General features: G+C 41.1%; 1 protein-coding gene across 1 annotated transcript in view; it reads left to right on the forward strand.

The window, feature by feature from the left end:
• Positions 1 to 22,163, forward strand: part of PCSK9 (proprotein convertase subtilisin/kexin type 9) — a 37,935-nt gene that overhangs the window by 11,071 nt on the left and 4,701 nt on the right. The window contains exons 5-12 of the mRNA XM_089666530.1: positions 5,158 to 5,278; positions 7,263 to 7,396; positions 10,504 to 10,645; positions 11,017 to 11,213; positions 12,919 to 13,102; positions 13,972 to 14,142; positions 14,908 to 15,056; positions 19,148 to 19,325. Of these exons, the coding sequence (XP_089522656.1) occupies positions 5,158 to 5,278; positions 7,263 to 7,396; positions 10,504 to 10,645; positions 11,017 to 11,213; positions 12,919 to 13,102; positions 13,972 to 14,142; positions 14,908 to 15,056; positions 19,148 to 19,325 (1,276 nt within the window). The remainder of the gene's footprint in view (positions 1 to 5,157; positions 5,279 to 7,262; positions 7,397 to 10,503; positions 10,646 to 11,016; positions 11,214 to 12,918; positions 13,103 to 13,971; positions 14,143 to 14,907; positions 15,057 to 19,147; positions 19,326 to 22,163) is intronic.

The following is a 22,163-nucleotide window of genomic DNA, read 5'->3' on the forward strand; positions in this document are numbered from 1 at the left end:
ATACAAGTAATTCAACAAAACAATGGCTGCAACAGCACAGAATACGCCTTCTGGAGTGGCCCAGTCCTGACCTCAACCCGATTGAAATGCTGTGGCATGACCTTAAGAGAGCGATTCACACCAGACATCCCAAGAATATTGCTACACTGAAACAGTTTTGTGAAGAGAAGTGATCCAAAATTATTCCAGATTGTTGTGCAGGTCTGATCTGCAACTACAGGAAACGTTTGGTTGAGGTTATTGCTGCCAAAGGAGGGTCAACCAGTTATTAAGTCCAAAGGTTCACATAATTTTTCCTCCCTGTACTGTGAATGTTTACATGTTATGTGCAATTAAACCATGGCAACATCTAATGTTTGTGTAGTATTATGTTCAGCAGACTGTGTTCTTCTATTGTTGTGACTTAGATGACGTTCAGAGCACATTTTATGCCCAATTCATGCAAAACTCCACGTAATCCCAAGGGGTTCACATACTTTTTTTGCAACTGTAAGCGTTTTTTGCAGCATTTTGCAGAAATACAGTGCAGTCCATTTAACATGATTTCCTATGGGACATGTTCACATCTTTGCGCTTTCACCAGGTGCGTTTTTTGGACAGGGTCAGGGACTTTTTTGAATGCAAAAAAGTTGCGTTTTTGGTTCTATAGACACACTGCAGAAAAGCATGTATTGCATTTTTGCTGTGTTTTTGCCACATTTTTGGTGCGTTTTGCATTTTAAGTCTGCTTAGCAACAAGCAAAATAAACAAAAATGAAAAACAAAATTTTTAAGGCATCAAAAATTCGGCAGAAATGCAGATGCAAAAACACAACACAAAACACAATGCAGAAATGGGTCAAACGCAACCTGCATAGGTGTGAACCTAGCCTAAAATAAGTTTTCAGCTGACTTTAACAGCACTGCTTTAAGTGACACTGTCACCATGGGGTCTCGTCTACAGACAAGGCAGTGCATCATAAAATAGACCATATGTGTCAAAAACAAGGCCGAATCTAGCTGGCCAGGCAATTTTATGTGGCCCTTGCACCTCTTCTACAGCTCTGGCACCCCTATGTCTCCACCCCCGCCTTGTCTCAGCAGTCAGCAGTAGAGAGGAGGACAGAACTCCTACAGATTCTGCACCTCTCTGTGCAGCACCCTCTTGTCTCTGCCTCCCCTGGTCTTGGCATTCAGCAGACTTCAGCAGCTGACTCCAGTCCTCCTCTGGTCCTCCTCCAGACCCTGCACTTTCTGCTTCCCAGCTCTGCTTCCAACATCTTCCCAGCAGCAGTACAGGGTAAGGGGGATGCACTGTGATTAAAGGGAAGGTGGGGGACTCTTGATATCTGATGTAAAGGAGGTACGGTGCTCTTGACATCTAATTTTACAGATACAACTGTTCCTTTGAGGGCAACCATAATGCTGATGTGGCCCGCTATGAAACTGAGTTTGACTCCTTTGGAATGGACAATACACTTACATTTTTGGCGACCTGCCACTTCGCTACACCCCAGCAGCTGCACATACCCTACACATCGTATAGAATACCAGTTCACCACCACTGAGCACTGCGTTTTTTTCTTCCAGTTTGTAAATCTCTGTAGGATGTACTGAGCCAATGGGAGGAACCAGATTATGCAATTGGGGGTAGTAGATAATTAACCCAAAGCTGATTGGAGGGAAGGGACACATCCCCTTCACACAGCACACAGGAACAGAGCTGAGGCTGTCAATTAACCACCTGTGTGCTGAAGCGCTCCCCGCTGTCACCTTTTTAGCTCTTGGTGTCAGGGAAACTTGTCAGAAGCGACTCATGCTGACAGCAGAGAAGACAACAGACAGAAATGACACTTAGTTCTCTGGACTGAGACAAGTACACACTATAAAGAGATATGCTTTGTTCATGTTTCATGTCTGAGGTTCACAACCACTTGAAAAGAGAAAAGAAAATGCTCATGAAACGCTTCATAAATACTTGGTGATGCTCCTCAGAATATCATCTACAAGTAAGATTGAACAAAGACCGTGTATGTAGGGTCTAACGTTATATCTACAGCTCTGCAAAAAACTACAGGCAAGTGTTGTCCTAAGCTTTCACTACAGCTGTCCTGTTAGTTTTGTGCCAGACAAGGACATTCCTTTACAGTAATTAAACAAATCTCTTCTGTACTTGCACAGGGTTTCACAATTCATCACCCTAGTCAATGATTGCTTAAGTCATGTATGCCTGACAATATTTGTGTGTGATGACAGCAAACGTGAGTGCACAGCAATAAATTGTACATCGTATATGTCCAAACACACATAGACCAAGATGTGCTTACTTTTCAGCTCTGATTTTAGAGCCGTTTAAAGCTAAAACGGAATGTATTTTGTTTTTGTAAAGTTTCTTGATTATGTTTAGGATTAAATATATTTAACATGTTTTTAGTTTTTATTATCAGATAAATAAGAAATATGCTATTACACTTTTAAACATTTGTTTTCTTTAATGCTAGATTGCGATTAATAATAAGAATGGATGCATCATTTGGTCAATAAATCAATAAAAGAAAGACAATGTACAGTGTGTCTGCCCACATGGAAGAAAATATATTTTAAGTATATTTTAAAAATATTCTTCCCAAATAAATTGACATATATCTGAAAACCTACAATTTTGGCTGTATTCAATATATTTCAATATATATACTGAATGTTGAAATGCGTTTTTATATATTACAAAATATCTGAAAAATATTTTTTTAAATATATTTTTTTAAAACATATTCTTCAGATTTTTTTTAACATGTAAAAAAGTCATTTTAACATATATTTTTACATATATTTGTAAATGCATTCCAAAAATGTAGATTGAATGTATTTTTAATGACATACAGTATATTTGAAAATGTATTCTTAAAAATGTTTTTCATATATTTTGTAATGAAAATGCATTTCAACCTACAGTGTATATATATATATATATATATATAATTTATTTATTTATTGAAATACATTTTTAAATATATTGAATATAGCCAAAATTGTAGGATATTGTAGAATATTTTTTAAATATATTTAAAATATATTTTTCTTCCATGTGGGTGTACTGGGTGTAGGGCTGAACATTAAGAAACACTTGAATAGATAGTGGTTGGACTAGTGGGTAGCGGGAGAAGGGGAGGGGGTCCTCAATTATTAAATTATACTCTAAGTGTAATTCAGTTTAAGAGGCGAAGTGGAGGGTCAGTTGGAGGATCATTGGTTAGGAGTCTGAGTTGATAGCACTTGAATTAAGTTATTTTGCCACTTTGCTGTGAATGGATTACTACCTACTCCTTCTCCAGCTCATGCAACTTGGAATGGTGTTTCAGTTAGACCGAACCAAAAAGTAAGCAGCCCCTGCTCGAGTATCTTACTAAAATTTCAGTATGTTCTGCAAAGACTGTATCGTAGAAGCACCCTTTTTAAATGTTTATTTATAAAACTGTTCCATACAACTATTGATAAATATAAGACCAGTTTATATACTTAGAAGATTGACCAAGTTCCATTTTATTTATCTTTAAAGAGTATCTATAGCCAAACCTGTTTTAATTTGGATAGAGTATGGAAAGGGTTATGACCCAGGGGCGGACTGACCATTTGGGAACTCGGGCACTGCCCAAGGGCCCGGGGTCAGTAGGGGGCCCCATGAGATGCCCTTGGTACCTTTTTCATAGGCTTTTTTGAGTTTGGGCAAGGACACAGGGGCCCCATGATCCCCTATTGCCCGGGGGCCCCATGAGTTGTCAGTCCGCCCCTGTTATGACCCCTGTCAAGAGAGATTTTCTCTCTCTTTGTCACAGTCAGGGGTCAGGCTCAGAGACCAGTAGCTATAGCAGTGGAGAGGCTCCCACAACCAGCAGGATAGGAATACAAGCAGGTCACCATGGCAGATGACACGGCTCACACGAGGTGCTGGGTCTAATCATTAACAAGTATTCACCAGAACTCCTGATGGTGGAGATGGGTTTTGCTGCATGTTAGAACCAGGTCATGGTCCTCAGGATCACCCCACCAGGAGGTGAGCAAGCCGGGGTCCAGTAGCAAATATAGCAGGTAGGAATCAAGCATAAGCATAGCTGAGGAACAAGCCAAAGGTCGGTAACAAGTGGTTGCAGGTTCGGATCAAGCGTAAGCAAAGTTGAGGAACTAGCCAGAGGTTGATAGCAAGTAGTTGCAGGTTGGGATTAAGTGTAAGCATAGTTGAGGAACTAGTGGAAGGTTGGTATTAAGTTGTTGCAGGTTGGGATCAAGTGTAAGTGTAGTTGAGGAACAAGCCAAAGGTCGGTAACAAGTGGTTGCAGGTTCAGATCAAGTGTAAGCAAAGTTGAGGAACTAGCCAGAGGTCGATAGCAAGTAGTTGCAGGTTGGGATTAAGTGTAAGCATAGCTGAGGAACTAGTGAAAGGTTGGTAATAAGTGGTTGCAGGCTGGGATCAAGTGTAAGTGTAGTTGAGGAACAAGCCAAAGGTCGGTAACAAGTAGTTGCAAGTTGGGTGTAAGTGTAAGCAAAGTTGAAGAACTAGTCAAAGGTTGGTAACAAGTAGTTGCAGGTTGGGATTAAGTGTGAGTAATGTTGAGGAACTAGTCAAAGTTCGGTAACAAGTTGTAACAAAAACATGGAGGGCAGCAGGAGTGACAGGAGCGAGATATTGGCTGGAGTGAGCACAGTAATCTGGCAAACATGAAGTGCAAAGGCATGGCCAAAATAGGAAATTCATGGAAGGAGCAAAGGAGCCAAAAAAAAAGACACAAGGCAAGGTTGTCTAAGGATTCAGGCAAGGAGCTGCCCAGCATCTGAGGTGGCTCATCAGTGAAAGATACTGTTAGGAAGGAATCCTAACTTTCTGGATCGACATTCTTCTGCTGTGTTAACATTCTACCTACAGTGTTATTACAGGTCTGGGACTCTTGTCCACACCCCATGCATCCTTCAACCCTTCAGTTCTGGAGCTGCAATTACTCACAAATGTTTAAAAGAGGTTGAATAAAATTAAAAATAGTTTGAAAATATATTTTGACGCTACCTGTGATTCTTTGCCATCCAAAGCATAGGCCCTGAGGGTAGGGTATTATAGTAAATGCTTTTTTTTAGACTTGTGACAGCACATTGTTGGGATACACTTGCATTGATTCATTTCTGTTCCAGGCCTTGAAGTTGCCGCATGTTGATTACATTGAAGAGGATGCCTATGTTCTTGCTCAGAGTGTCCCTTGGAACCTTGATAGGATTGTCTCCACACATGTAGGAAACCAGTTCAACCCCCCAAGTAAGACTCTTAATTATAGCTTTATTTAAATTGTAACTCCCGACAAAGATTTAAAGCAGACTTAAACCTCTGCATTAAGAAATTAATTTTTTTACATTATTTCATAATGTACTCGTATGCACTGCAAATCAGTACATTATGGTAGACTTACCGGCCAAGCAGTTTCCTCCAGCGCTGTGATGTCAATGTTCTCTGCTGTCATGGGTGTTTCCTTTTTTTCCCCAGTCTTCAATCTGGGTCTTCAGCAGCTTAATTGGCTGAATCGTGATGATGTCATTGCTGCACATACGCATTGGTGTCACATCATCAAGGCACAAAGTGGTGCTGGAAATGTATGCTGATCTGCACATGCAGGGCTCAGTGTACATTCATTTATTTATTACAGATACTTATATAGCACTGTAAATTTACACAGCGCTTTACATATATATTGTATAGTCACATCAGTCCCTAACCCCCAAGGATCATACAATCTAAGATCCCTAACTCACATTCATACATACACATACTAGGGCCAAATTAGACAGGAGCAAATTAACCTACCAGCATGTCTTTGGAGTGTTGGAGGAAACTGGAGCACCTGGAAGAAACCCATGCAGGCACAGGGAGAACATGCAAACTCCAGGCAGGTGGTGCCGTGGTTGGGATTTGAACCAATGACCCTAGTACTGCCACGCGGAACTACTAACCATTTAGCCACTGTTATTAATGCTGACAGGCAGGAAGAAGAAGTTCTAACAGAGGATACCCATAGGGTCTCTTCTGTCATAAAAACCCTACCTGTTATCATTTTTCTTCTGAGTTTAATTGCACTTTAAATACACAGATAAAATACATATTAAGGAGTGGTTTTACCTGGCAAATGTACATCCAGTTCTGATACTTACACAACTCTTCCATACAGCACAGCCCTGTCTGGCAGGGCTTTTTTTCAGCAGGAATGCAGGGGGAACGCAGTTCTGTCACCTCCTGCACTGAATGTATGTAATGGCAAGGGGTGCTAAGGTGTGCCGGAGGGTGTGCTGATGCTGGCTGCTGGGATATATTTTGACCCTAAGGGGGGCTCTATTGTTGCTGGTGAATGATCTATTGCTGCTGGGGGGGGTAATGAATTGTTAATGGGAGGGATCTACTGTTGAAGAAGGGATCTAATGTTGCGAGTTGCTGGAGAGTCTATTGATGCTGACTACTGGGAGATCTATTGTTGGCGGCAGGGGTCTATTATACTATTCATGCTGGAGTGGATCCATTTTTGCTGGGGGGGGGTATTTTGCTGTTAGGCATCTATTGTTGGGGGAGGAGGGTCTATTGTTGCTGAGTGCAGGGGATCTATTTTACTCTTTTCTTGTTATCATTAACAAATTCCATACAAATCGCTTAGCACCACAAAATGATACTTGGTTCTGTAGTCTCTAAAAGGGGTGGTAGGTAGGGGGTGGAACCAAGGGACTGTGTTCGGAGGCAGATAGAGGGTGGAGACAAGGGATGAGAAAAAAAACGCCCGCCAAGATATCTCACTGTGGCAGTATCTAAGTAGCCAAAGGCTGCCTTAGCTTGCCATAGCTTCACCTATAGCTATTACTTTTGAATGAACAATCTAAGTGGTTCCTCAGTTGGGCTTTGAAGCCTATTACTAATTAGATTTGAGAAAAGTAGTGGATTTGGTTGATATTCAGACAGCAAAAGTATGTTTTTGACATAGTTTTTTAACACACGTTAAGTTAGAAAACAATTTTCTGGACTGTCTGTAAATTTCTGGACAGTTGGCAAACTGGAATACAAGCTATTTAAAAAGTATAACAGTTATAGAAGTTGGACACCTACATGATTAGAGCAGGGGTGCGGCCTATAGAGGAAGGTGCAAAATCCAACAATTAGGGCAAATACCACCACAGGTAATGCATTGTCACCCAATGAATGATCACTGGCTGCCATTGAAAATTAGAATGCATTAAATATTCCATGAATATGTTTTTCTGTTTAGATACAGGAGATCTGGTGGAAGTATATCTCCTAGACACCAGCATACAGAGCAATCACAGAGAAATTGAAGGGAAGGTTCTCGTCACAGAGTTTGAGAATGTACCAGAGGAAGATGGCACCAGATTCTACCGACAGGTCAGTCATTTCCTTCTTTATTAAAATAGAATGCATTTTATAGATATGAAAAAAAAAAAAAACAACGCTCAATTTCAAGAGAGCTAATTTTCCGAGGCTGAGAACGGCTCTCCAAGACTTAGACTGGGAAGGAATATTGGCACTGATGAACACAACACAGAAATGGGAGTTCTTCAAAAAGACTGTATGTGAACACACTGCAAAATATACTCCCATGGGCAACAAGTTTAAAAGGCTATAGATAATAAGAATTCAATATAAAAATGAAGGAACGCTATCATCGTTTAAACATTACAAAGAATATAACAGAATATGCAAAAAGGAAATAAAGGCCGCAAAAATTGAAAACGAACGACAGATTGCAAAAGATAGCAGGACCAACCCCAAAAAATTCTTCAAATATATTAATAGTAAAAAGGTCCGGTCTAAGCATGTAGGCCCTTTACAAAATAATCTAGAGTGGGTTACTGGGGACAAAGAGAAGGAGCATGGGGGAGCTCTTGTCCATAGTGGGCATGGTATTGACACAGCTCCAGATGATCCACATTGGCTCACAATTGATATGATCCAAAAATATTTAGACAGAATAAAGGTGAATAAAGCACCTGGACTGGATGGCATACACCCACGAGCAGGGGCTGACTGACAACTCATGGGGCCCCCGGGCAATAGGGTATCATGGGGTCCCTGTGTCCTTGCCCAAACTCAAAAAAGCCAATGAAAAAGGTACCAGGGTCATCTCATGGGGCCCCCTACTGACCCCGGGCCCTCGGGCAGTGCCCGAGTTTCCAAATGTTCAGTCCGCCCCTGCCCACGAGTCCTTAAAGAATTGAGCTTTGTCATTTCAAAGCCATTGTTTCTAATTTTTAGGGACTCTTTAATGACTGGCATAGTACCACTGGATTGGCGTAAGGCCAATGTGGTGCCAATATTTAAAAAGGGGTCAAAATCTTTACCAAGTAATTATAGACCTGTTAGTTTAACTTCTATAGTTGGGAAGATACTGGAGAGTTTAATAAAAGACCACATAGATGAGTTCTTGCTGGAAAAAAATATTTTAAGCAACAGACAGCATGGATTCATTAAAGACAGAAGTTGTCAAACAAATCTGATTTCTTTTTATGAGGGGGTGAGCAAAACCTTGGAAAGAGGGGTGGCGGTGGATGTGGTATACTTGGATTTTGCAAAAGTGTTTGACACAGTTCCCCACACACGGCTAATGTGTAAGGTAAAGTCTACGGGCTTGGAAAAATTTGTATGTAAAGGAATAGAAAACTGGCTAAAAGATCGTATTCTGAGAGTAGTGGTTAATGATTCGTAAGAAGCATTTCTAGGTCCTGGAGTGGCCTAGCCAGTCTCCAGATCTCAACCCCATAGAAAACCTTTGGAGGGAGTTGAAAGTCCGTGTTGCCCAGCGACAGCCCCAAAACATCACTGCTCTAGAGGAGATCTGCATGGAGGAATGGGCCAACATACCAGCAACAGTGTGTGCTAACCTTGTGAAGACTTACAGGAAACATCTGACCTCTGTCATTGCCAACAAAGGATATATAACAAAGTATTGAGATGAACTTTTGATATTGACCAAATACTTATTTTCCACCATAATTTGCAAATAAATTCTTTCCAAATCAGCCAATGTGATTGTCTGGATTTTTTTCTCATTTTGTCTCTCATAGTTGAGGTCTACCAATGATGCCAATTACAGGCCTCTCTCATCTTTTTAAGTGGGAGAACTTGCACAATTGGTGGCTGACTAAATACTTTTATAAGTTCTTTTTTTCTTATAAGTTTCCACAATAAAAAGTATAGCTTTTCTCATCCCCCCCCTCCTTAAATTCATCAGGATTCATGGCAACCCCTTATCACCATTGCCCATTTTGGAAGAAAATTGTGAGTAGGGTTGGGAAATTAATGTTTCAGACACTGTTTATATCTGTCAGAACCGGGGTCACTTTTCTATCATAGAATTATGATTACACATTAGGGATTTGTGACGCCCAAAATTATTATTTCATAAGGCATTGTAGTGAACTGGTTAGGGTTCCTGGGGACCCCTTCACCAGTCAGTTGATTTGTGGGTGATGCTAGTTACAAATACTATTTTATCAGAGATGAGTTTTCAAAGCTATTGCAACAAGAAGTGGTCAAATGGGCATTTTATTTAGTATTACTGCAACACACATGTACAGTAGCCGCCAACATGCCTGCAGTACAATGCGTACAGTGTGCCTTGTAGTATGCTGCATTGCTGATAATGCTGCGGGTACATTTTTTGTGTGTTACAGGATGCACAAGTGGATAGGGGCACTAGAAATGATCAGGTAGAATTAAAATGGAGGTGGGTTTCAAACAAGTTGGCTTTCCTTAAAGTGGTTGTGAACCCCTACATATGCCTAATGAAGTGACTGGCCTCAGGTAATACAAAAAAAAGAAACAAAGATCCTACATAAATTGTACCTATCTATCCTCGGTCTTATCTTCTTTACAGCCATTGAAATTGCTGAATTTATAAAGCATGTAGAGCTGTCAAAAAAAGGGGAACTCAAGTTAAACTCTACAAAGATCAGTGCGGAGAGCTCTGAGCACTGATTGGAGGGAAGGGACACACCCCTCTTCACTCAGCACACAGGAACAGAGCTGAGGCTGTCAATCTGCTGGAGGTCCTTCCACTGTCACCATTTGTTTTGGTGTCAGAAAAACTTGGCAGAAGTGATTCCTGCTGATAGCAGAGGAACGAAGCAGCTGACAGAGATGACACTTAGTGCTCTTATCTGAGGCAAGTACACACTGTAGAGGGATAAGCTTGTTCATATTTCATGTCTGAGGTTTACAACCACTTTAACAAACCTTATAGTATAGGGAGGGGGTCGGGAGGAAATGCACTGATCATTAAACTGTAACTTGTCAGTATGAGCGGCCTGACCATTTGAATTACACTTTAATTTGTAATCTGTAATCTGTTGTATAATAATTCTGTATTCTGTTGTAATAATAATTCTGTAGTCTGTAATCTGTTGTATGTTTAGGTCACTACATATATAAAAAGAGTGCTAATTTTTTAGTAAGAACCTGTTATGTCAAATATATATTTATTTTTTTTGCAGGCCAGTAAATGTGAAAGTCATGGAACACATATGGCTGGAGTCCTAAATGGAAGAGATGCGGGTGTTGCCAAAGGTGTCAATCTCCGCAGCCTGCGAGTTCTGAATTGTCAGGGTAAAGGGACAGTGAGTGGCAGTATAATGGGTAGGTATACCTCCTGATAATGTTTGAAATACATGACAGGGTTTAAAGTCCTGTCATTATCATATCTACTTACCAACCTTGTTTGGGTCATTTATAAATGGATATCAGAGGTGGCTTTTTTAAAATACAGAATTAACATTATATGCAATCTACCTGTAAGGGCTCCAAAGAGAAAGATTACTGTGTGTTGCCAGAGCTGCAGAAAGTCTTGTGACTCCTGTGGCTATAAGACAAATAAAGTCCACAATCTGATTTTTCTAATGCAATCCAATTTAAGACTTTTTTTCTTTTAAAGCTGCCCATACAGTATTTCATTAAACTTTTAAATTGTAAAACATTTTTCAATACAAGAAATTCTGTATCTTTTTCAGGTCTGGAGTACATCAAGAAGACATTGATTGAGCAGCCTTATAGCCCCTTGATCATTCTTATCCCCTTTGTTGGGGGATATAGCCGAACACTCAATATGGCCAGCCGTACACTCATCAAATCTGGTGTGGTGATCATTGCAGCGGCTGGCAATTATAAGGATGATGCCTGTCTGTATTCTCCAGCATCTGAGCCAGAGGTGTGAAAAACTAATGTACTGTGGTCTGGAACAAAGTTTGATTACTTCACTAGAAATCAAAGATTAATCCCTTAATAGGCTTAAAAAGTAGTCAAAAAGGAAAGCAAAGTAGTCCATTGCTCTACTAGCATTTATATAAAAAGTTACTACTACATTTTTACGATATTCTAATGCCATTTGGTTGCATAAGGGCTGTACAACAGACCTTAGCCAGGACCACTTTTATACTCCTATGCTCATTCAGGAAATTTGACCCAACTTGTCCAGCAGAAGAGTGGATCATGCCCAGTTATGGACAAATGTAGAAGAAAAAGCCTTTCAGCACTTACCCAGTTTTCTCCTTGATTTAACTGATAATAGAAATGGTCATGCTACAGGTGTAGTTGATGTAAAAGTGGATTGACCATCCTGGCAATTTTAAATTCAGGTTGCCATCAGGGGCCTTTTTTGTCTATTATTTGGGCTGATTATATACAAGTCCAAAATAGGCTAAAGCTGGCCATACATGGTTTAGTTTTTTTCTCAGCCAGAGGGCTGAGCGAAAACACACAAACCAATTCCCCAATCCACACAATTGAGGTGGTTGGGGGAATCCTCTCCTTTGTGTCACTGTATTCTGACAGCAAAGGAGTCCAGCTGAGTACTCTAAAGTTTTCCAGTAAGACCATTCGTGAGCAGCTGACCACTATATCGACTGCTTTCAAACAGGACCTGCCATAGATGGATCAAAATTTTGATCCATCCATGGCCAGATTAATAGTTAAGGTCCTGACAGCCTAAAGGCCATCTCCATCCAAAATGTTTTCATGTCTCAGTTGTTTTTTGTCAAATAGATCCATGTTGCTGTCTACTTGTATACTTTAGGGAATTCATAGTTCAGATTTATCCCACAGAATTTACAGATTAGCCAGGTTGAGGTGGCAATACACAGCCAATGTCAAGCTCATTCTATGGATTTTCAGACAAATGCGGCTGTTGGACTGTGGCACCTTCATGGTGTCCTTGTGAAAGGGGGAAAAGACACCAAATGCTGCAGGAAATCTTGGTATTAGAATCTTTGAGGGACCTTAGAAACAGGCAGGAGAGGCAACTCAATTCTAATTTAATTAATCATATAATTAACTACACATACAGTAACGCTTCCTTGCTAAACTCAGCCGTTACACCTAGGCCTGAGATTGCATGATTCTGTGACAGTCATTTGCAGAGCAAACTTTGCAGGTAACCCTGGATCATGAAAAAATGTTTTATTGCTTTAAGCTTTATTCATCATGCCATGGAACAATATATATTGGTCTCTTGAGCAGTCTTTCTCATCCTTTGTAACTTTGAAGAATCCAAAAATAATTGGTCAAAGATCTCACCCCTGATGAAAACAGTTAATTGAGGTTAGGGGTATCCATGCTACTTACAGTGGTAACCAGTGTGAAGACAGCCCTCCTTACAGTGGTGATCAGAATGCCAACCTTACAGACAGGTAAAAATATCACTGGTGTCGTGTAGCTGGGCCTGCCAAGTGGCATTGGCTTTGAGACTATGCAAAAACTGTAAATTTAAAATGGGAGGTAACCCAGTCACAGCTCAAGGAACTTCTAGCATCTTTGGAGGAACCCTGGTTGAGAATTTCTGCTTTAGAGTAACACCTTGGTTTGCCTTTTTTATTCTGTGAGAAAATGTGTTTGTTGGATGCCTTTGTCTTATACAGGTTATAACAGTTGGAGCCACTAACTATGAGGACCAGCCAGTAACAATGGGAGTGCTTGGTACAAATTTTGGAAATTGTGTTGACTTGTTTGCTCCAGGAGATGATATTATAGGGGCCTCTAGTGATTGCAGCACTTGCTTTACATCTAAGAGTGGAACTTCACAAGCAGCAGCGCATGTGGCAGGTACGGGTACCTACAAAATCCACTGGGCCATGCAAAGTGCAATGGCTTTATGCGAATTGCAGTAACCTGTGGCATTTTACATAAATAGAAAAATTCTGAGTAGTAGCTTAGATTACTGCATTTGCTTTCTTTAATATGTCTATGTATCTTTTACTATGGGGAGAAGCCCTTGGCTTTCCTAGGTCTAATAATGGCTTCCTAATGTTAATTTTTTTGGTATTCCCACTGTGGAGGCCTGTGTCATCTTACAACAATAACTAACACTGTATCATAATTATTACTGTAATACCAACCTGACAGAGTTACTTGAAGTCTGTGTAAAAAGGATGTAACATAATATTGCATGCTAGTTTTGGGTCCTCTTTAATGCAAACGAAATATGTATCATTATGATTAACCTGAGGGCCTTTCCACTGTTAGTAAAGTGGTGCAGCAATGTCTAGAATTGGGGGTCTTTCCTCAGAACAGTGCTGTTTGGTAGACTGAATCACATGGCAGCAGTCCAGGTCCACCCACAATGAGTCTGCTTTCCAGCTAAAGGAAAAGGTCAACTCCATTCAAGCTTTGGAAATCTACTAAAATCAATACATTTCCAAGGCAAGAGGTCTATTGTCTTTCTACCACAACCATCAAATAGTAATTGGAGGATACTGTTGTGTGTCCCAGTCCAGTGGTCTGAGAGTGAGATATTTTACTGAAAGTGGTAACCCCCTCTAAGTCTCCAGGTATGAATAAGGTATTCATAGTTTATAAGGGTTTATAGTGCTGGCATACAAAGCTCACATTTTGATGTTTTATGTATTGATATCATTACCGTTTCTTCTGCCAAATTGGTTTGTTGGTCACCATTATGTAACTGTGTGTTCTAGGTATTGCAGCAATGATACTAAATGGCAAACCAGACTTAACTGTAACTGAACTGCGACAGCGGCTCATCCAGTTCTCTACTAAGAACACCATCAACGAAGCCTGGTTCCCTGACGACCAGAGACTAATCACTCCCAATAGGGTTGCTGGATTACCTGTTAAACTAGCCAGTGGTAAGGCACTGTAACTAAGAACATTGCGGCATCAATTGCTTCCTCCCCTGCGCTCTTTATTACATTTGTCCACATGTTAAATGGAAGAATTGTCTCTGACCCCCTTAGCACCCAATCAAATTGTTTAATTCTGTTTTACAGCAAGGCAGAATCAGGTTGATTGCTATGGGATAACAGATTGCCTAGTTTTTTGGGGGTTTTTTAGTCTTGGACAGATTGGGTAAGACCCTCTGCTATTTTTTTTTTCTTTTGGTGGGTCTCTGCAAATAGATTTACTCCAAAGCCAACAATAAAGCAAATTGTCCATTATATCTTCTCAGCCTGAAAGAGACACCTGAACTGTAAACTCCAGCAGCTGCCAAAGCAAACTGCTCTCTGGATAACACAAAGTTTTGTATTCCCATGGCATGTTGACATACTATGGCTGCTGGGGGTACACTGCAATGGACAGAACAAGAAGCAGTTCAGTTTGTTCATACTTTGTTTTTCTTCTTATCTGAAATGATATTCATGTTCATGTATTATTTATTTTTCTTTACCCCTTCATTAATACTGTAATATTAGACTACATATATTTTTAATTCTATACTGCTATGAGACTACCCATTAGAAGACGTTTTCCTCATTAGGATCAGGGATGAGCTCAGATGTGTATGGATCTTAGTCCGAACCCATCTGAGCTATCCTACCTGAAAGCCATCACTTCTCACTGCCAAACATAAGCAGCCAAGACATATAACTGTTTTTTTTTTCTTCTTTTCTTAGACGAGGAGCTCTTGTGTCGAACGGTTTGGTCCAAACCATCAGGCTTTGCCCGAACAGCAACTACCTCTGTCCAATGTACTGAGAATGAAGAAATGTTCAGCTGCTCCAGTTTTTCTAAAAATGGAAAAAGGAAAGGGGAGCAAGTAGAGGTAGGTGTATAGAACATACATCTTACATTAAATAGGCTGTAGAATGTAATTTTACCTGCAGTGGGTATAACTGAAAAATGGTATGACCAACTTGAGGCTTTCAAAGTTTAACAAAGCCTCAGCATACTTAATGGGAAGGATACACTGAGTCATGTAGTGCCTCAAGAGCTGGGGAGCCACAACCCAGGTTTAACTTACAGTGCATTTAAAACTCTATTCAACCTTACCTGCTCACTATCCTGACCATTTACTGACCTCAGATAAACTAAAGCATCTTCTCACCATTGGATCTGCACAGTTACGGGTACTACCTTAATGCTACAAAATCCACCAGTGCCAAAATTAGTGTAAAATAATTTCAGATATATAATGCTGCTGCTCCTTAGCGATTCCACTAATAACACAAAAAAGAAAGAGCACAAAAAATATATATACATAATATAAATCAACTGACAAAAAAAGGAAAAAAATAAAAAAAATAAATTGGTGCAGAAATGTCATAGTCCCACTCCAAAAGTAGGTAGAATTCAATACACTTGATCAGATACAATCGTCTCCCAAAAACAAGAGATCTTGACCAGTGTTCACACCCGTTGTGTAATTCACACACCGCACTCACCAGAAATAGGTAAATGGAATGCTTTTATGTTATAAAAGCAATACATCAGGGATTCACAATGGAGCTATAAACATAATTGTGCACAAAATGCACTAACCGTAATAAAATGTGATATAAAATAAAACTAGCAGCAGTGCACTCAATGACCTCTCATACTAGTCATCAGAAATTCCAGTATACATTATATTGTCAAAAGTATTGGGCCACCTGCCTTTACACACACATGAACTTTAATGGCATCCCAGTCTTAGTCCATAGGGTTCAAGTTGGCCCAACCTTTGCAGCTAAAACAGCTTCAACTCTTCTGGGCAGGCTGTCCACAAGGTTTAGGAGTGTGACTATGGGAATGTTTTACCATCCTTCCAGAAGCGCATTTGTGAGGTCAGGCAGTGATGTCGGACAAGAAGGCCTGGCTCACAGTAATTTATTTACGGTGTTCTATCGGGTTGAGTCAGGACTCTGTGCAGGCAAGTCAAGTTCCTCCACCCAAAACTTACTCCTCCATGTCTTTATGGACCTTGCTTTGTGCACTGGTGTGCAGTCATGTTGGAACAGGAAGGGGCCATCCCCAAACTGTTCCCACAAAGTTGGGAGCGTGAAATTGACCAAAATGTCTTTGTATGCTGACGCCTTAAGAGTTCCCTTCACTGGCACTAAGGAGCCAAGACCAACCCCTCAAAAACAACCCCACACTATAATCCCCCCTCCACCAAACTTTACACTTGGCACAATGTAGTCAGGAAGTACCATTCTTCTGGCAACCGCCAAACCCAGACACGTCCATAGCATTGCCAGACTGAGAAGTGTGAATTGTCACTCCAGAAAACATGTCTCCACTGCTCTCAAGTCCAGTGGTGGCGTGCTTTACACCACTGCATCTGACGCTTTGCATTGCACTTGGTGATGTAAAGCTTGGATGCAGCTGCTGAGCCATGGAAAACCATTCCATGAAGCTCTCTCACTGTTATTGTGCTAGTCTGAAGGCCACATGAAGTTTGGAAGTCTTTAGCTATTGACTCTGCACACAGTTGGCGTCTTCTACACACTGTCACCTCTGTCATTTTACGTGTCCTACTACTTCGTGGCTAAGTTGCTGTTGTCCCCAGTTGCTTCCACTTTGTTATAATACCACTAACAGTTGACTGTAGAATATTTAGTACCAAGGAAATTTCATGGATGGTCATATTGCACAGGTGGAAACCTATCATGGTACCATGCTTGAATTCAATGAGCTCCTGAGAGCGACCCATTCTTTCACAAATGTTTGTAGAAGCAGTCTGTGTAGTATCACATTTATATTAATTATTATTATGTAACTAGCGCAGAACTATTTTTGATATATTGATCTATGTTAAAAAAGTAATTGCCCCCTAAACCAAATAACTGGTTGTGCCACCCTTGGTGGCAACAACTGCAACCAAGTGTTGTGATAACTGGCAATGAGTCTTTCACATTTGTGTGAAGGAATTTTGGCCCTCTCTTGTTTTATTCCGCCACATAGGAGGGTTTTCGAGCATGAACAGCCTGCTTAAGGTCATGCCACAGCATTTCAATGGGATTTAAGTCCAGGACTTTGACTAGGCCACTCCAAAACCCTAATTTCGTTTTTTTTTTTTGGGACATTCAGAGGTGAACTTGTTGATGGGTTTCGGATCATTGTCCTGCTGCATAATCCAAGTGCGCTTGAGCTTGAGGTCACAAACAGACATTCTCCTTTCTGGAAGAGCGCAGAATTCATGGTTCCATAAATTATGGCAAGTCGTCCAGGTCCTGAAGCTGCAAAGCCCTGCAGCCCCAGACCATCACACTACCACCACGTTTGACTGTATAATGTTCATTTTATGAAATGCTGTGTTAGTTTTATGCCAGATGTAATGGGATGCACACCTTCCATATTGTTCAACTTTTGTCTCATCAGTCCACAGAATGTTTGCCCAAAGGTCTTGGGGATAATCAAGATGTTTTTTCGCAATGTGAGCCGAGCCTTTGTGTTCTTTTTGGTCAGCAGTGGCTTTTGCCTTGGAGCTCTCCCATGGATGCTGTTTTTGCCCAGTCTCTTTCTTATTGTAGAATCATGATTGTTGAATCCTGAACACCGACATTAACTGAGACCTGCAGTTCTTTAGGTGTTGTTCTGGGTTCTTTTATGACCTCCTGGATGAGTCATGCCTGAAATAATTTTGCTAGGCCGGCCACTCCTGGGAAGGTTCACTACTGTTCCAAGTTTTCTCCATTTGTGGATAATGGCTCTTACCAAGGCTCACTGGAGCCCCAAAGCCTTAGAAATGGCTTTGTAACCCTTTCCAGACTGATACATGTCAATTACTTTAGTTCTCATCTGTTCTTGAATTTCTTTAGATTATGGCATGATGTTTTGCTTTTTGAGATCTTTTAGCGTGCTTCACTGTGTCAGACAATTTCTATTTGAGTGATTTCTTGATTCAGCAGGTCTGGTAGTAATCAGGCCTGGGTGTGGCAAGTGTAATTTAACTCAGCATTCCAAAAATGTGGTTAACGACAGTTCATTGATGATTTAGCAAAGGGGGGGTGGGGGGTTACTATTTACTCTGATTATCTTTGTGTAATAATTTTGTTTGATGATCTGAATATTTTTATATGCAAAACAATATAAAAAAAGAAGGGGACAAATACTTTTTCACAGCACTTTACCTGATGACCTTGCCAGTATCTTTGTGTCTCCACTCCTTTCTGTTTAATACTGACAACACTAACCATGGGCTGAAAAACCTGTTATAGTGTTGTCAACCCAGCATGTTTGTTCCAGCACTGGGATACAAGGCACCATGCTGGGATGCATGGTGTGACTAGAGTCTACCATTTTTCACCCTTCAAAATCTGTGTAGCCACAGAAAGAAGTGCTGCTGCTGCTAAAACTATGCCGGCATCCTCCCCATTCCTCCACAGCCAAAGCTAGCTTAATAGATCCCTGAAAGATTGCAGTCAAGCGCCCACCAGTAAAACCACCAATAATAGGTAATATACATTTTTTTTTTTTAAATTAGTAATGGTGTTTTACATACAAATGGAACACCCTCCTGCACTAGCCTCATTCACAACTTCTGCATTAACATCTACTTTAAAGCTGAGAAGCTGTAAGGTGCACCATCATGTCCCAAGCACTCTTTCTATGCTAAATCTGTTTCACTAGGTGAGCTATTTTTCACCATGTGATAACTTTCAGATAACATATATAGGTGTCAGACAATATCAATATGTACATTGAGTCATCTCTGCCACTTAATCAGAATTCATCATCCACTGATCTGAATTGAGTAAACATTAATCAGATCAACTGTTTTTCTACACTTGGAACTTTTGTATTGCACAAGCCCAATATTTGTCTGTTGTGCTGACACCATATTGATAGCTATGCGTACAATTTGTTACGCAGGTCAGGATTCTGGAAGATACATATGACTGATGATATTGACTGGCTTTCTTCAACCCACAGGATAAGGATGGTAAGAAGACCTGCATTGCCCACAATGCATTTGGAGGTGACGGGGTATATGCTATCGCAAGATGCTGTGTTTGGCCAAAAGCAAATTGCCAGGTTAATGCTAGTATTCCTGATGATACTAACACCATGACCACTGCCAGCTGCTCAGAGGAGGACCATGTTCTAACAGGTACACACTAATAATTTAAAGTCATTGTAAACCTCAAGCATGAAATATGAACAAAACATATCCCTCTTTTGTGTGTACTTGTCTCAGTCCAGAGCACTAAGCTTAATTTCTGTCTGCTGACTTGTCCCTCTGTTATCAGCATTAGTCACCTCTGAAGTTTTCCTGACACTAATAGAAAAATAGTGATGGGAAGGAGCTCCAGCAAACAGCCTGTGGTTGACAGCCTTCGGCTCTGTTCTTGTGAGCTGTGTGAAGGGGGGGTGTCCTTTCCCTCCAATCAGCTATCAAAGTTCTGCTCACTAATATAATTTCAGCTCTCCACCCCTGCTTTTCAGAGCTGATACAGTATATCCAATGTAAATTCTGGACTTTGAGCTGATGCAACGACAGATTGCAACAGATAAACAGGTACAATTTATGTAGGAGGATTTCTTTAATCTCTGTGTATTGCCTGAGGTCAGTCATTTCACTGGGTATATGTAAGAGTTTACAACCACTTTAAAGCAAACTCATAAATACTGTACATCACTGGACATTGCAATGACTGATTATTTTCAAGGAATTCAAGGGAATTCCAGCCAAATAGCTAGTTACGCATTTAAATTTAAAAAAATATTTAAAATTTCAAAGATCCATCATATTTTTTCAGTTCTCTATTACTTTGTCTGAAGTTTTTTTAAGTGCTTTCTAACCTTTGCTATGGGATCAAACCTGCTTCTCTCCCCCCGTGCCACAGCGTCTCTGAAAACATCTAGGAAGGAGATGGCTGATTCATAGCGGCAGCTTGTTTCAGCTTTCAACCCTTTTCAGAGCCAGGCAATGGTAATAGGAATGCAGAGACTGACATGTCGCCCCTTCCCTCTGCATTCCTTTTGCCGCTGCCTATCCAGTTAAAGTGTTCATAGAGGAGATAAGCTGCAGCTGTGAATAAGCCATCTTATAGCTGTTATCAGATCAACCGTGGCAGAAGGGAGGTGAAAAGTTTGGACCCTTGCAGGGGCGGACTGACCATTTGGAAACTCGGGCACTGCCCGAGGGCCCGCGGTCAGTAGGGGGCCCCATGAGATGCCCCTGGTACCTTTTTCATAGGCTTTTTTGAGTTTGGGCAAGGACACAGGGGCCCCATGATCCCCTATTGCCCGGGGGCCCCATGAGTTGTCAGTCTGCCCCTGGACCCTTGTATCTAGAAACACTAGAAGCACTTAGAAACATAGGACAAAGTGCCATATCTAGTTTGTTCCATAGGGGACAGAACTTTAAAAATAAATTAAAATGATCTTTAAACAATAAGTTCACCTTTACAAAAAATAATAAATGCACTTTTTTTGCAGGTAAAAAATATGCATTTATTATTTTTTTGGTGGGAGCCTGTAAAGCACTGCATGCATAATCAGCAGATCATGGGTGTAATGTCACAGTTCTGCAGATTGTCTGTGTGTGTGTAGGCCCATACCTCCGCTACGGGCAGGCAGTTACACTTTAGCAGGAAGAATCAATGGACCACAAGAGAACTTAACATCACCCTGGTAGCTCATTGAGAACTACAAGCCGACATCCACAAAGGCTGTCAGTACTAGTAGTTTTCACATTCACAGGACACTGTGAATAAATGACATGGCCATGTTTTTTTTAGACTGTGACAGCGAGTAAGGGGGATAATCCCCCTGCTCGCTGTCAAAACGGGGAGGCTGGTGCATCTGTAACATATTACACCCTGAATATGGGTGTAACACATAACATGTTATAAAAGGTGAACATATGCTTTAAAGCAGAGCTCCACCCAAAAGGGGAAGTTCTGCTTTAAGCCTTTGTCCCCCGCTCCCTATTAAAGATTGGAACCTTTGGGGAGCGAGGGTAAGGATTGGAACCTTTGGGGAGCGGGGGTAAGGATTGGAACCTTTGGGGAGTGGGGGTAAGGATTGGAACCTTTGGGGAGCGGGGGTAAACGGGTACCCGAATTTGACAGGTACCCGCTCCCACTTCCGCAGCGATCGCCAAGGCGATTAGTAGAAAAAGTTGTTCTCCTCTCTCTCCCCGTAGTCTCCTGGGACACGTGACAGGTCCCAGAAGACTACAGGGCCATTCACAAAGCACAGCGCTTCTCACGCATGCGCAGTGGGCACCTGGCTGTGAAGCCACAAGCTGTCACAGCCAGGTGCCCATACTGAAGATGCCGGCGCCGGGGAGAGAAGACGTCCAGTGAAACCAGCCTTGGTGAGGACGCCGCTGGACCGAGGGACTAAAGTGACTGTACTGTATTTTAAAAGTCAGCAGCTACAGTTTTTGTAGCTGCTGACTTTTATTTTTTTTTTTCAGCTGGAACTCCGCTTTAAGATAATAATAGGACAGCTATTTTTCCCATCAAAATATTCTGAATTCTGTTTAAACCAGTCTTGTTATTCAGACTCTTACCACACTGAATAGTCAGAAGTCGCACTATTATTCACTTACTGCAGCTTTACAGCATCCCCAATCACCATCTGCTCATTGGACTGTGAAAGAACACCATATACTGCTGAGGTCCCCCCAACCATCCTCCCTCTGTAAGCTGCCTTATGACCTCCTTTCCAGCTCCCAATGCCTAAAACCATGTTTGATTGATAAAATTGTACTATAGAGTCTGATTTTGTCACAATCTTCATCTGCCTTTTTGCAGGGGCAAATATAAAAGATTCCAGGCAGTTCTATTAGCAGTGAAATTAAACTCACCCAAGCTCAGTCGCTGCATTGTTAATGAAAGCTGGAGGCCGGTGCTCAGGCTACACTTGTCTCAATGTCGTCTTTAACCACTTCAAGTCCGGACACTTTCACCCCCTTCTAGTCAGGACACTTTCACCC

Source organism: Staurois parvus, unplaced genomic scaffold (genome assembly GCF_062004578.1).
Source record: "Staurois parvus isolate SC_StPar_1 unplaced genomic scaffold, SC_StPar_1.0 ptg002753l, whole genome shotgun sequence".
Taxonomy (NCBI): Eukaryota; Metazoa; Chordata; class Amphibia; order Anura; family Ranidae; genus Staurois; species Staurois parvus.